Raw genomic sequence first — 13,200 nt, 5'->3', positions numbered from 1 at the left:
ATGGCTGCATGAGAATATTCTCTCATGCAGCAAAGCATTTGAGGCTGCTCCCTTTACTCCTAGTCGCCCACAGCTCAGCCGACGGTGGTCTTTTGCTTACATGTATCATGTAACACCGAGAAATTATACCACCTCTCAAATTTCTTCTGTGTCATTTATAATCTTGTGGTTGCTTCTCATTATCATTGAATGTCACCTAGACAACCCGATCTTCGACACTCGTCTTTTCGGGTAGCGTCATCAAATTCATCGCCGGCATTCCGAGACAGCTCGTAAAAGCCTTTTTGGACCTAGCTCTCACACACCGAGATCTCACCTCTCAGATTAGCCAATATCGCCTGCCCGATCCTCCAACGGCCTCTCAACCAGGGCCTCCCGATCCTTCGGATCACTGCCGGGGTAGCCACCTTCCCAAAACCGACTTAGCCCAGTGACCAGCTTACGGCCAAGACTCCACGGATCCTTCTTCACCTTTAACCTCTCTTCAATATGGTTTGATGGATTTAAGCCATGGTCTTGGGTCCTTCTAGTTTTGCTCTGGTGGAGGATTTGAAGGATGAGCAAAGATAGTAGATCTGAATGATGTTGACCTCCTTGAGATGGACGTAAGTTTCAGCAACCAGACCACGGGTCAGGGAAGAAGGTCCTGGAGGTATATAAACTCGAGTGCTGTTCAATTCGCCGAGCTGGTTGATGTTAGTCACAACATCGCCTACTCAACTCTTCAACCGTATCCACCAAGATTCTGCCAATATCAACAACAAGATGAAGGCCGCCACCATCCTATCTGTTTTCGCTACCATCATCGCCGGCGTTAACGCTGTTGCCATGAGCGAGAACCAGCACGCCGTAAGGACACTCGTAAGCACAATCATCTCCAGAATACGATCCAATCCAACGAATGCTCATTAATGACTTGTACAGATCGAGGCTCGCTGCCATTGCGACGGCACCTGCTGCAATGGCTATTGGTGCACCGACACCGATGTCGGAACTTGCTGTAACGACGTGCCTTGCTAAGTGACCCGAGGCACTAGTAAATCGAAGAGAGAGAAGTCAGACGTGGCCTGCTCATATATTGCCATTGATCCATTCCTAGCTACCTTAGAACGCGGTGATCGATGGCTCACGCGACAAATACCAAGTCTATGAAAATACAATGATCTCCTGTTATCTTAAAGCGATGTCCTTCCACTTCGACTTGTCAGACAACGTTACTCAACAGCATAAGAATCAGTTCTTACCGACTTGGGACCGGAAGGGCACGAAACAGCGTCGGCCTACCTCAAGTATCTTGAACCTGCTACGCCAATCCAGTCCCGTTCCCAGGAAGCCCAACACTCCTCTCATCATACGCCAACCTCCACCTCCCACTCTCCCAAACATCCCAATCCCCTCCTCCCAGCATCCCCATTCAACCTCAACGCCCTCACCCTCCAAAAATACGCACCGAGAGGTACATACTTCCGATCCTCCTCTGACCCATCCCAAACCCACCAACTCGACGGCGCAGCCCAATTTTCCGCACTCCCCTTGAACGTCCCAGTCAAGATATCCTCCCCCGTGTCGGCGCTGACCAGGTCGTAGGTATATTCCCGGCTCGCGGTGACAAACACCTTTCGGAAGCCGGGGAAGCCGAGGTCGCAGCTCACAGGCCACGCCGGCTTGGGGATGGTCCCGTTGAAGAGGCAGGTGAAGAGTGTGTCGGGTTCAACCTCCGTGTCGAGGTTTGTGGAGGGGTCAACTTTGACGAGGTGCGATGCGTTGGGGTTGATCATTGGGATATTGACCAGGGGCGTGCTGAAGCCCCCGTATGGAACTGTGAGGGTATTCGCCTCAGTTGCAGAGGACACGATCTCGATGTAGCCTCCAAAGAAGACGCCCCTAGAGGTCTCCGGAAGCGCTGGGTTCGATCTGACGGATACCGAGATTGATGTAGATCCGCCCGGAGCAAGCTCCACCTCTGCTGGGGAGATATCCACGTCCGCATACACCGGATACCCTTCCGCGCCGGACAAACCGTAGGGATCCGCCTCGCTCAGGATATACCCCAATGCCGCACCCAGATGCCTCAACTGATACTTCAACATCTCTTTCTCAGTATTCCTTAAACTGAACTTCAGCGATTCAGGACGATGCGCCGTGTCATTAAAGTCCAAACTCGAGACATTCACCAACGAAACGGTGTGAACCGCATCCCATGCATCAACAAGTCCACCACCTTGACTAAACACCGGCGCCAAAACGTCCTTCTTCTGCCTTGCATCATCAATGAACTGCACAGGCTTCGCAGTAGATGCCACCACCGCAAGAATCTGCTGCGGATTGTAGTCCGGATGCCGTTCCTTCACCAGGGCGTACACGCCCACGGCAAACGGATTCGACATGCTCGTTCCACCAACGACTGCCACACCGCCGTATCTCGGCAGGAAAGTACTGAGAATGTTCTCCCCCGGTGCGATGAAGGACGGGTAACTCTTGCCCTCGGGCGTGGGACCCCAGCTAGAAAACCCGGAGACGAGACCACCCGAAATGTCATTGTCTTGGTAAAGTACTTCCTCGTGCGCTTCGGAGGTGTTGGACGGAACGGAAATCCGTACAGACGAGCCGTTGGAAAGTAACCTCGCGAAGAAAAGCCCATCCTCGTTGGAGATCCGAGCAATGCCCTTGAAGTCCCTGGAATACTCTGCAAACCCAGGCCGCCACTGCATTCCATCAACGACGGAGGCCGGCGCAGGCTGATACCTCAGCACATACGGAATCCCCAACGCAAGCGCAAGCCGCGTTGACGTATTCCCAGGCCCCAACCAGCAATGATCCCTCAATGAGCATGATCGTATTCGCCGGGTCGGTGGGAGGTATAAAGCTCCCCGGCGCGGGGTTACACCCCTCCGGCAGCCCTTCCGCGGGGCCAGGACTCCATAGAGTGAGGTTATTCCCAGCAGGAAAGTTAGCAGGAAATTGAGGCGCGTAACGAACGAATCCAGCTTCATGTCCAGACGTGAAGTTGGCTCGCCACGTGTAGTACGGCGTCGCAGAATTATCCGCCGACCCGATCGCCGCAGCACCACGGGCGTTGGCAGGTGATCCGCCCGTGAACAAGCCAGGCCCGCCATTCCCAGACGCAACCGTCAACGCCGTTCCATTCGCAACAGCCTGGCTGACCAAACGAGCGACTGGTTCTAGTGGATTGCCCGAACAATGTCAGCTTCAGCGTAACTCAAAGTCTGGGCAGATTATCGTGAAACGTTGTGGACTCACCCTCTTCAAAAGCAAGTCCGATCCCATACCCAATCATGATAAGATCAACTCCTTTGCTACTAGCACTCTCAATGGCAGCCATCAAATCATCCAACCCACCCGGCGCAGCACCTTCACACGGATCAAGTCCATACAGCTCAACCGTCGCATTCGGCGCGACGCCAACAACGCCGAATTTTCTTTCCTCGCTCTTGGCGGCAATGATACCCAATACATGCGTCCCGTGCAGGAAGTTGATACAATTATCGCCTGTAAAGTCGAATGCGTCCTAGACGTAGTTGTAGTTATACGTCACTCGCGTCTCGGAAAGTCCAGGTGAGGCGAGATCGAAGCCCGTGTCGATTACTGCGATGCGCATGCCGGTCCCGAGGGTGCCTTCGGCATGAAGGCGGGATACACCTGTGTCGTTGTGTGTTGGGAGGACGGGTGATTCGTACAATTCGTTGTTGGGGGATGTGGTGGCTTGTCGTTTGAATATATGTGATGTCTCTCCTGGGAGAGCTCCATATCGCTCTTGGGGGTGTTGTTGTCCGCGTTGAGGCGTTTTATGACTCCACGAGGCGAACGAAGCCTTCTTGACAATGTCTAGGGATTGGATCATAGGCAGTATTTCGCTCCGGACTATTTCCCTGTCTCCCTCGCAGGACAAGCCAAACGAGAGGCCGCGAAAGGATAGGGAGTTAAGGTATGACGGCGGGTAACTATGCATAGGTAGTCGAACAAGCGTCGTTCTATGGTGTTGAAAACAACGTCTAGATTCTAGAAGGGTAGATTAGTCTCGTGGGGCAACGAACTTGGTGTATTTCATATTTCATAAAGTACCTGTTGATTTTCTTCAGTCAACTCAACTAGAACGATGCTCGGGACCGTGTTCGTAACAGTAGTTTGCTCGATGGTGGCAAGCGCAACGGCCACCGCGAGGTGAAGCAAGACAAGAATCTCATGGTCGGAACGAGTGACTGAAGAAAAAAGAAGAAATCCAAAGCCCTTTGCACATTAGGTAGTCTATGAAGCTTTTTTTGTAGTTCGTCCGATATAAAAGACGTGGGTAGAGCAAAGACGAAGTTGCGGAATACCCCACGCGTCCCGCGGGCGCTATATAGAACCACCTGACTGCCGAGAAAACCATCAAAACTTTATGAAGTAGGTTAATTGCAAACAACATGGATGTACCACTCCTGAGAGATTGTGTCTTGAAAAATCCGGACTACTCAAGACTCCGTCTGAGTAGGTAGGGAGGTGGGATACCACAAGGGCTGGTCAGGGGATTGGCTACTACGCAGCAGCGGCCTTGAGTATTAATATTGAGGCAAAGTTTTGATGCAGCAACAACAGATAAATGTCATTTTTTTTGCCAAGCTTTTGCGTTTGGCAAGCTACGCCGTTATATGAAATGGTAAACAGAAAAGTGATCTAATGGAGAAATCCAACGCTTGCTCTATCGATTTATTTGTGCAGCAACAACTCTGATACCTTATGTATCGTAACCCATTGGCTATATGGGACCAGTCTCGAAAAGAAGTCTGCAAAGGCAGAAACTTTGTCATCTTTCTTGTAGTCGTAACGATCATTCCGAATCGGCCGAAGCCTCGGGTTGAACCCGCTCCTCCGACAGCTTCGGGTTTCTCAACGCGAAAGCAAAGCCGACCATGGGCACGCAAATACACAGTCCAGCAATGCACAAAAGCCTTTGCACACCACGGTAGCTGTCAATAATTGCGTCTCTGATCTCTCCGCCGACCGGGTAATCTTCGATGGTGGAGAATGGCGAGTTGTAGACCAGCGCCGCCAGGGTCTTATTCGGCTGGAACTCGAGGTTAGACTCGAGAGACGGATAGAGAAGCTGCGTCCACATGGCTCCCGACAGACAGTTTCCAAGGGCGCTTCCGACGTTGAAGATGGCGAGATAGAGACTTGTAACGACGGCAACGTGCTCCCGGTCCGACGACGCTTGGATGGAGGCCTGCGTTGGGTACGCAAACAGACCACCCGCCAGGCCCATAATGATTTGGCCGGCAATAAGACCAGACTGTGAAGCAGAAGAAGCTCCTCCGGGGTATAATATGAGAAGGCCAAAGGACGCCGTGAAAATGCAAGCGCCAGTAATGATGATGCCCTTGAGTCTTCGAATCCTGTAAATGACGACGCCCATTAAGACACCGCTAAACACGCCAAAGAAGGAGAAGAATGACAAGATGCGAGTGGCCGTCTCGATGGGAAAGTCAAAGGCCACAACGAGCACGGTGTATAAGTAGTTCCCCTGCGTCGACCAAGCAAAGTTGAGAAGGCTGCGGACGGCCAGGGCGGACCAGACGCCACGATCTCTGAGGAGGCGGAAGGGGATGAGTGGGACCTGGGCGTAGCGGCGCTCCCAAAAAACGAATGCCGGAATGCAAAGTAGCCCAAAGGCGAGCGGAACGATGATTCCCGGGCTCTTCCAGTGGCTCACAGTTCCTCCCGCCAGAGTCAGAGGTGCCAGGGTGAAAGAGAAGGCGGCAATGAGGATAGCGAGGCCGATGGCATCGAGTTGATGGAAGAGGTCGACGGTAGCCTTCTTCGACTCTGCATGACGATCAGCCTTTCGCGAGCGCTGACCAAATGTGTAGAGGCTAGTGAGAAGCGGGATGGAGCAGATGGGCAGGATGATGGCCCACATTCCGATACCCCAGCGCCATGATGTGACTCGCAAGACGGCCGAAGTGACGTTGCCGCTGATCCAAGTATTGAACACGAAGGGAATGGCGGGGATGTAACTGAAGAAGACGCGAGATCGCATCGACGAGAAGTCTGCGACGAGGACCTCGAGTAGAAGGACGATGCACGTCCAGCCAATCTGGTATAGAACGGCGCCGAGGCAGAAGACTTCCACCGAGGACGCACTGGCCTCGAGGACGGTTCCGACGACATAGAAGAGGATGGAGGCGGCGATGGTCTCGAAGCGGCCGTAAATATCGGCGACCTTGGCCGCGGTGGGCTGCGATGCCACGGCGATAACACTCCGCAGCACGTTGATGGTTGAGTGGGATGAGTGAAGGTTGAGGCTTGACGTGGCGTAGGGCTGGTATGTTCCCCGGACCTGGCTGTCGAGGCCATAGGCGTAGCCGACCAGGAAGATCCCGACAAAAAGCCAGACGCGCTCGGCACTGCTGATCTGGTTCGCGACGGTATCGGAGTGTGCGACGCCGCCCGAAGGCGCATCATGAGCGTGGAGGGTTGCGTCGGCTTGGCTCGGTGCTCCGACCGTGGGGTCGGACTCGAGGAGCGGCGAGGTCTCGCCGCCCGGGGAAGGGCGGCGCTTCGACCATAGTTTCGACATTTCTCTGTCGCTTCTTGTTCTCCCTTGCGTTGTTGGTTTTTTTGGCGAAAACCTTATGTCTCGGTACTTCTGCAACACGCGCCGCGGGCGGAGATGAGGTAAGGGACTAGAGGTCTGGGCAACCTCTTTTCGTGATGTCTCGTTGACGAAACGTCCCCGTGCAGCACACCGAGTTCAGCGATGGATGGAAGCTCGCGACCGTAGCATTCGCAGTCATCGGCGGGAATAGGAGGAAAAGATTCTTCTCGGCTGTGTATCCGTATCGAGCGCCTGCTCAGGGGGGGTCAGTCAGCAGGGGTTATTTGCGTAGGTAGTACATAGGTAAGTTGGCAAAGATGGGTGTTACTTGTGGTCTTCGTACCTTTGCGAGTTCAGAGATTCGCAGATGGATGGGCAACTCGGCCGCAGAGGTCCATGAGAAATGATGCAGAAGCGACGTTTGGCAGCAGCCCTACCCGGCGGCCATGATGTGAAAATATGTGCAGGCAAACAGGAAGGATTCCAGTCAACCACCCACAGTTGGCAGACTGACACCCCGGGGCCTCATGATCAGGGGACCAACGAATGCTCTGTCAGCAGGCTATGCAGGCGTGGCAGTCGCGGGTGGGCAGCACGGCAGGCGAGGACCGGAGCCTGAGGTGGACGGGGAAAGTGACAACACACAAGTCCCTCCTTCCTTCCTTCCAGGTTTTAGGTACCTACTGTGCCTGCCTACCTTACCTTTTGGTGCCTTCCTGAGGTGACCGATCAGATTAGATCATCTGATAAAGAAGGCGCCCCACCAGCATCCGTGGCCAATCACGCAATTCGGGATCGTCCGTCGCCCGCCGTAAGCGCCGATTTAATCCGCGGCCCTCTGCATTCTTGGAACACAACATACAGTGGCGCAAAGTCAAAGTTGAAGATTGTTTAATGTCTCTATAGAAATTGGTACTTGATAACGCCATCTCTGTGGTATCTTATTGCAGATAGGTAGGAACCCGGTGTCTCTAAAAAGCAGGGCAATGGGTATCACTTTCTCTGCTGAGACTCAGGTCACTTATCATTCGTCATAATGCCCCGCTAAAATGTCAGCTCGGCAAGAACCTCGGATTTTCGGCACATGACTCCTTAGCCCGACCTTTCTCGGCGAAGCTAGAGCATTACATGTCATCCGGTGTACATGACGCTCCAGGCAGGATGATGATAGGTGCTTTACATGAATGTGATGTTCTCTGCAGGGAGAAGATGCAAGAGAGGCATCTCAAACTTCACCCAGAAAGAAACAGAACCTCAACTTTAAGTGTTCCCTTCTCCAGATGCCCACAACGGGCGGGAAGCAAGCATTAGGGGTCTTCGGATGGCACCGAGACATCTGCGCGCCCACTGCTGATTGGCGCTTTGACTCCGCCGTTACGCTAATTGGACTTTGTCCCAAGCCCCGAAGCCCCAAAGCCCACAACTGCAACGACGCTATTACGCACGATGAGATTCTTTCAAGGTGGTTCTGCATAGGCAGCTCGGCTGTTAAAGACATACAGTTGCAGCTTGGTGCTCTTCAGACGATCTACTTCAGGTGCTCATCAGATCGATTTGAGATACCTAACTCACGATGCAGCAGAGTCATTGGGTCCTGGAAGCAGGTCCCAGCAGACTGCACTACATCCTACCAATCATCCACGTCGCCAAGACAATTTCCCGATCTTCTCTGCGCCAAGTCCTTATCTGATGAGAAGGGGACACCGCAGACTTGACTCAAAGCGAAAACCAACAGGTCTGGCTCATCTCTGGTGACTAGTACGGATAGGTACTTACGCTTGGTTCCCAACTGTACGCTGTCTTGTAACCTTGACTGCACCCTAGGACTAGTTTTTCGTCCGATGCGATGACAGAATCACTGACTGACCCATTTCGAGTCTGTAATCTTTCATTGATAGATGAACTGTTGAAGCATAGTGAACTTCTTTAGTTTTATTTGCATCAAAGCTGCATCCCTCTTATACCTAGGGGCCTGAACTACATCCCCCCCTTATGCCGCACCACCGCGACCACCAACACCAAACTGTGCCTGAGCCTCTGCAACTCCCGCCGGAATTGGCGGCAGCTCGCGTCCACGGCCCGTGGGCAACGGCATGAACTTGGTCTCGGCCAAGAAACGCAGATACCGTCCAATGTCCTCGCGGGTAATACCCTCACCCGCGCTATCATCAACCCCAGTCCAGCGCTCAGCATCAGCCTTCAGCACAGCAACAGCATTCCTGTCGTCGAGCTCGGGTGCGCGCGTCGTGGACGGCAGGTCAGATGTAGCCATGTGGAACAGCGGCATCAGCGCGCTCTGCTCTTGATCCTTCTCGACGGCACCAGCCGACACAAACTCCTCGAGCTGCGTCTTCCACTCCTCGTAGTCGACCTCGGGGACGTCGTAGCCATAGTAGCTCAGTGTCGAGAGGAACTGTTCATGCGGAGGCGCGGGTGCGCCGTCACATGGACGACGTTGACGCCGGGAAGGGGGTTGAGTCCGGCGGCGATGACGACACGGGCGACGTGGTCTACAGGCACGGCGTTGACTGAGTTAACGATGCGCGGGCGGGCCTTGAGCTGGACGCAACCCTTGCACAGTCTGATGAGGAAATCATCCGTGTTGGAGACACCGCCGTGGCGGCTACCGAGGATGTATCCTGGGCGGATGACAGCACCGCGGAGGCCGCGCTTACCAGCTTCGCGAACCAGCTGTTCAGAGACCTGCAAAACAATTAGCTTCATTTCGCGTATTCAGTCATGTGTGCTAAACATACCCATTTGGTCTGGCCGTAACCAGTACCGAGACCAGTGCGACTGCCCTGCAAGTCGTCCTCCTCAAGGACCGCTCCGCGACCAGTTGCCGTCTCCTTGTCAGAAAGGTTGACGTAGTGCTCAGTGTCCAGCGTCGAGGTCGATGATACAAAGGACAAGATCTTGGGCTTGCCTTCGTTGCAAAGCTTCATCGCGTCAATGGTAGACAGGACGTTGCTACGCATCATCTGCTCGTACCGCGCAATCCAGTGCACGTACGCCGCGTTGTGGACAATAACATCCGCAGTGTCGGCGACTTGCTTCCAGCTAGCATCGTCCAGGCCGAGACGGGGCTTAGACAGGTCACCAAGGACACAGTCGATCCTATCGGCCCATGAATCCTGCCACAAGGCGTAGCCCTTGAGTGATCTCGTGAGGCGCTCCTTGGCGGCAGAAGTATCTTTGACACCACGAATATGCACCAGGAGCTTGGTGTTCTGTCTGCTAAGGATGTCCTGAACCAGGTACGCGCCCAAGAAACCGGTGGCACCGGTAAGGAAGAACGTCGCGCCGGCAGACGGGCTCAAAGCCGCAGGGTCGGCACTCTGGTACTTGGCATCAAGAGTGTTGACAAGCTCGTCAAGCGACTTGGCGTACACGGCTTCGGCGGCCTTGTCCACTGTCGGTGCTTGACCACTCTTGAGGCGATCAATCTGGGTGCTCAATGCGCTAAGGGTTGGGTTGGCATATAGGACGCCAATGGTGATGTCGACGCCCAGGTTCTTGCGGATGTTGAGGAGGAGCTGCTGAGCCAGAAGGCTATGCCCACCGCAGTCAAAGAAGTCCGACTCGGATCTGACTTATGTTAGCCTCAATGCATCTACAATGCAATCGATAATTCAGTTCACTTACTTGATCGTCTTCTCATTCAGACCCTTGATGAGGACTGCCCACTGCGCGGCAACGGTCTTTTCCGTCTCAGACAGGGCTTCCCAACTCTTGAGGTCCTCCTCTGAAGCATCCTCCATCATCTCGGTGGTATCGGGGAAAGGCAGAGCCGGAGTATCAACCTTGCCGTTGGGGTTGAGAGGGAGCTTCTGCAAGACGATGTACGTGGAGGGCACCGCGTAGACAGGCAGACGAGCCTTGAGGTGGTCTCGCACCTCTGCCTGAATCCTGCGGAATCTCTTGAGGTATACCACGCTCGATCCCATTTCAACACCCTCGTCTTCGACATCCTCCTGGTTCTGAGCCTCCAGCCAGCGCTTCCACTCGGCGATTTCGGGCACAATGTAACTGACTAGGTTCGGCTCCTCGTTACGATCTCTGCGGACAAGAGTCTTGCAGTCTCTGATGAGCGGGCTTCCGCCCAAGTTGGCATCGATCTCGTTCAGCTCGATACGGAAACCACGGATCTTGACTTGCGAATCGATGCGGCCAGACACCTGCACAGCTCCTGAGGGAAGGTACTGACCAAGGTCTCCTGTGCGGTACAATCTGTCGCGGGGACCCTTGTAGTATTGTCGCCACGGCTCGCCCTTTGCGCTGGCCTTGTCTGCTTCTACCCACTTGGCGTTGTCAACGAACCAGTTATCAATGAACTTCTCCTTGTTCTTCTCTGGCTCGCCGAGGTAACCCTCAGCCAAGCCGGCCGCTCTGATGTACAGCTCGCCGACCTCGCCAACGCCGCACATCTTGTTGTGGTCGTCCCGAGAAACAACCAGGACTTGAACATTGTGCATTCCCCACCCTGCGGGAACGACATCACCAAGTGAGTCGAGAGCTGTTGGGTCGGCCTCGGCGGAGGGGATTTCGAAGTAGGAGACCGCTCTGCTGGTCTCGGTGGTGCCGTACATGTTGACGATGGCGCATGAGGGACCCAGCTTACGAAGCACCTTGCAGTCGCGAGTGGTGAGGATATCGCCAACGAAGAAGACGTGCTTCAGGGACGGGAACTTGGCGGTGGCTCCACCAACCAGAATCTGTCCCATGGCAGGGGTGAGATGAGTTACAGTAGGTGACCAGGCGTTCATCCACTCGCTCAACTTCTCGTGCTGGATATCTTCCTTGGCAGGAATGAGAAGCTGAGCGCCGAGGAACAGAGGCGTCATGATATCTGAGCCACTAAGTCAGCATGAGTATTAAAATCTGGGGCCAAGGTCCATTAATACCTCGCTGAATGGGGTCGTGAGCGATGCCAGACAAGCAGGCGAAGACGCTCTCGGATGAGAGGTTGAAACGCTCTGCCATCCAGGGGAAGTATCTTGTCAAGCCGTAATGGCGTCCCAGCACAGCCTTAGGCTTTCCTTCGCTGCCAGACGTATAACTCAGGGTGGGGTTGGAGTCGGGGCCGACGATGACGTCGGGGAGAGACGAGGCCTTGCCTCTTACGCTGGCGAACAGATCTTCGGTGTCTTGCTCGCCGCTGGACAGCACACCGGCGTCACTGAGACGGAGATTCGGGAGCTGCGTCTTGAGGGACAACTCCTCGTCGATGTACTTCTGTACTACTGGAGCAAGAGGACTAGACATAACAGGTCAGTAAGCTACAGAAACGAGACACGCCACGCGAAGGCCAGCGGAATGCAGGATACGTACCCATTCTCGTCCACGGCCTTGCCGATAGAAATCAGAGCCTTGGGCTGGGAAACTTCCAGGTAAACTAATCAAGTCAGCAAGAACACTTGAGTGACATTCGACACAGCACTAACTCTGTTGTCTCTGAGGAGGGTAGAGAGGATCAAGCACTGTTACTGTAGCTCCAGCAGCCTATCAACGTGAGTCAGCGCGCGCAGCTTGAGGGGGAGACTGGCGAGCCATACAAGAGTTCCCATGAACGCGCAGACCAGCTCAACCGAGCGGTGAGCAAAGATCATGACAACATCTCCATTGGTAATGCCGGCATCGTGCAAGTGGTTGGCAATCGTGTTGGACGCCTCGCTGATTTGGCGATATGTGAATGTCCTCGTTGGCGTCCTTGTCCAAGTGTCAGCAAGCATAGAGCAACGTATAGCAGCGCCCGTCTCCGAGTTTCCTTACGTTTGACTCTTGGTCTCGGTCACGCAGGGTCGGTCGGGATGCGACTGGGCATTTTTGTGGAATATCTCGTGGATTGCGCCGACGTAGCCGCTCCAGTCGAGGTCAATGGTGGGGTCGGGGAGGTCGACCATGGTGGCGTTTCGAGGGGTTCGATTTCTTCGATACGCTATAAAAGAGATAATCTATGAGTGGTTTGAATGGCGTCAATTGGAAGCAGAAGAGATTGTTTGAAGTGACTCAATCAGGTCACTGAGCCGTAAAATTGAAAAACCACAGAGTAAAGTTTTTGGCCTGGATGCGTCATGTCGCAAATCAATTGAATTTCTGCCACTGACTCCGACTTAGGAGGGGTAGTGGGGTAGTCGCTAGGCGGTCAAGCTCTTGGGTGCTTCAATGTTGAGGGATCAAATGCACAGTCAGCTAGTCAGCTAAAACAGCTTTCATCGTTGAACCTTCTGATAGGGCGACGTCAAGTGCCGGGGGTGGGGATGTCACCCGGATTAACCGCTGGCCCGGCTTCGGCAACCTGAGTCATCATGTGGTCTACCCAGGCCAGGCTGACTCATCCAGATCATCAAATATTCTGGAAACTTATCACGATGTCTTGAGCTTGATGAAATAGCATTGGATGTCTCATACCCCGTCCATCAAGACAATATGACGTGCCGAGCTATCAATACACAAGCTCTATCGTATAAGTCAGTCATAGCATATCAGAAAATCGATGCGGAGTTCTAGTAGACAATAAGATACAGAACCAACGGGCTGCAAAGTCATGTTGAACAGCAGTCTGAAAAAGGACAACTTTTGGTGAGTATCAGCTTCGAACGCAA

At 53.8% G+C, this 13,200-nt stretch overlaps 3 protein-coding genes across 3 annotated transcripts; all 3 read right to left on the bottom strand.

The window, feature by feature from the left end:
• Positions 1 to 503: 503 nt before the first annotated feature.
• Positions 504 to 2,711, bottom strand: N0V96_002586 (uncharacterized protein; the record flags this gene model as incomplete). The annotated part of the gene is made up of 2 exons (XM_053187375.2): positions 504 to 646; positions 1,451 to 2,711. The coding sequence occupies 2 exons, from the start codon at positions 2,709 to 2,711 to the stop codon at positions 504 to 506; spliced, it is 1,404 nt and encodes a 467-aa protein (XP_053054879.2).
• A 2,117-nt stretch (positions 2,712 to 4,828) lies between these two features.
• Positions 4,829 to 6,577, bottom strand: SIT1_1 (ferrioxamine B transporter; the record flags this gene model as incomplete). Its single annotated transcript, XM_053187376.2, has 1 exon — positions 4,829 to 6,577. One exon carries the CDS (start codon positions 6,575 to 6,577, stop codon positions 4,829 to 4,831), a length of 1,749 nt encoding a protein of 582 aa, XP_053054880.1.
• A 2,008-nt stretch (positions 6,578 to 8,585) lies between these two features.
• LYS2 (large subunit of alpha-aminoadipate reductase) lies at positions 8,586 to 12,498 on the bottom strand (the record flags this gene model as incomplete). The annotated part of the gene is made up of 9 exons (XM_065756564.1): positions 8,586 to 9,008; positions 9,041 to 9,298; positions 9,352 to 10,147; positions 10,241 to 11,444; positions 11,500 to 11,852; positions 11,927 to 11,990; positions 12,040 to 12,097; positions 12,151 to 12,304; positions 12,368 to 12,498. 9 exons carry the CDS (start codon positions 12,496 to 12,498, stop codon positions 8,586 to 8,588), a joined length of 3,441 nt encoding a protein of 1,146 aa, XP_065614933.1.
• Between the last annotated feature and the right edge of the window lie 702 nt (positions 12,499 to 13,200).

The sequence above is a fragment of the Colletotrichum fioriniae genome (assembly GCF_027942845.1).
Source record: "Colletotrichum fioriniae strain IMI 355084 chromosome Unknown scaffold_2, whole genome shotgun sequence".
Lineage (NCBI taxonomy): Eukaryota > Fungi > Ascomycota > Sordariomycetes > Glomerellales > Glomerellaceae > Colletotrichum > Colletotrichum fioriniae.
The sequence above is the reverse complement of the archived record's forward strand: the minus strand, read 5'-3'. Positions and strand labels throughout refer to the sequence as shown.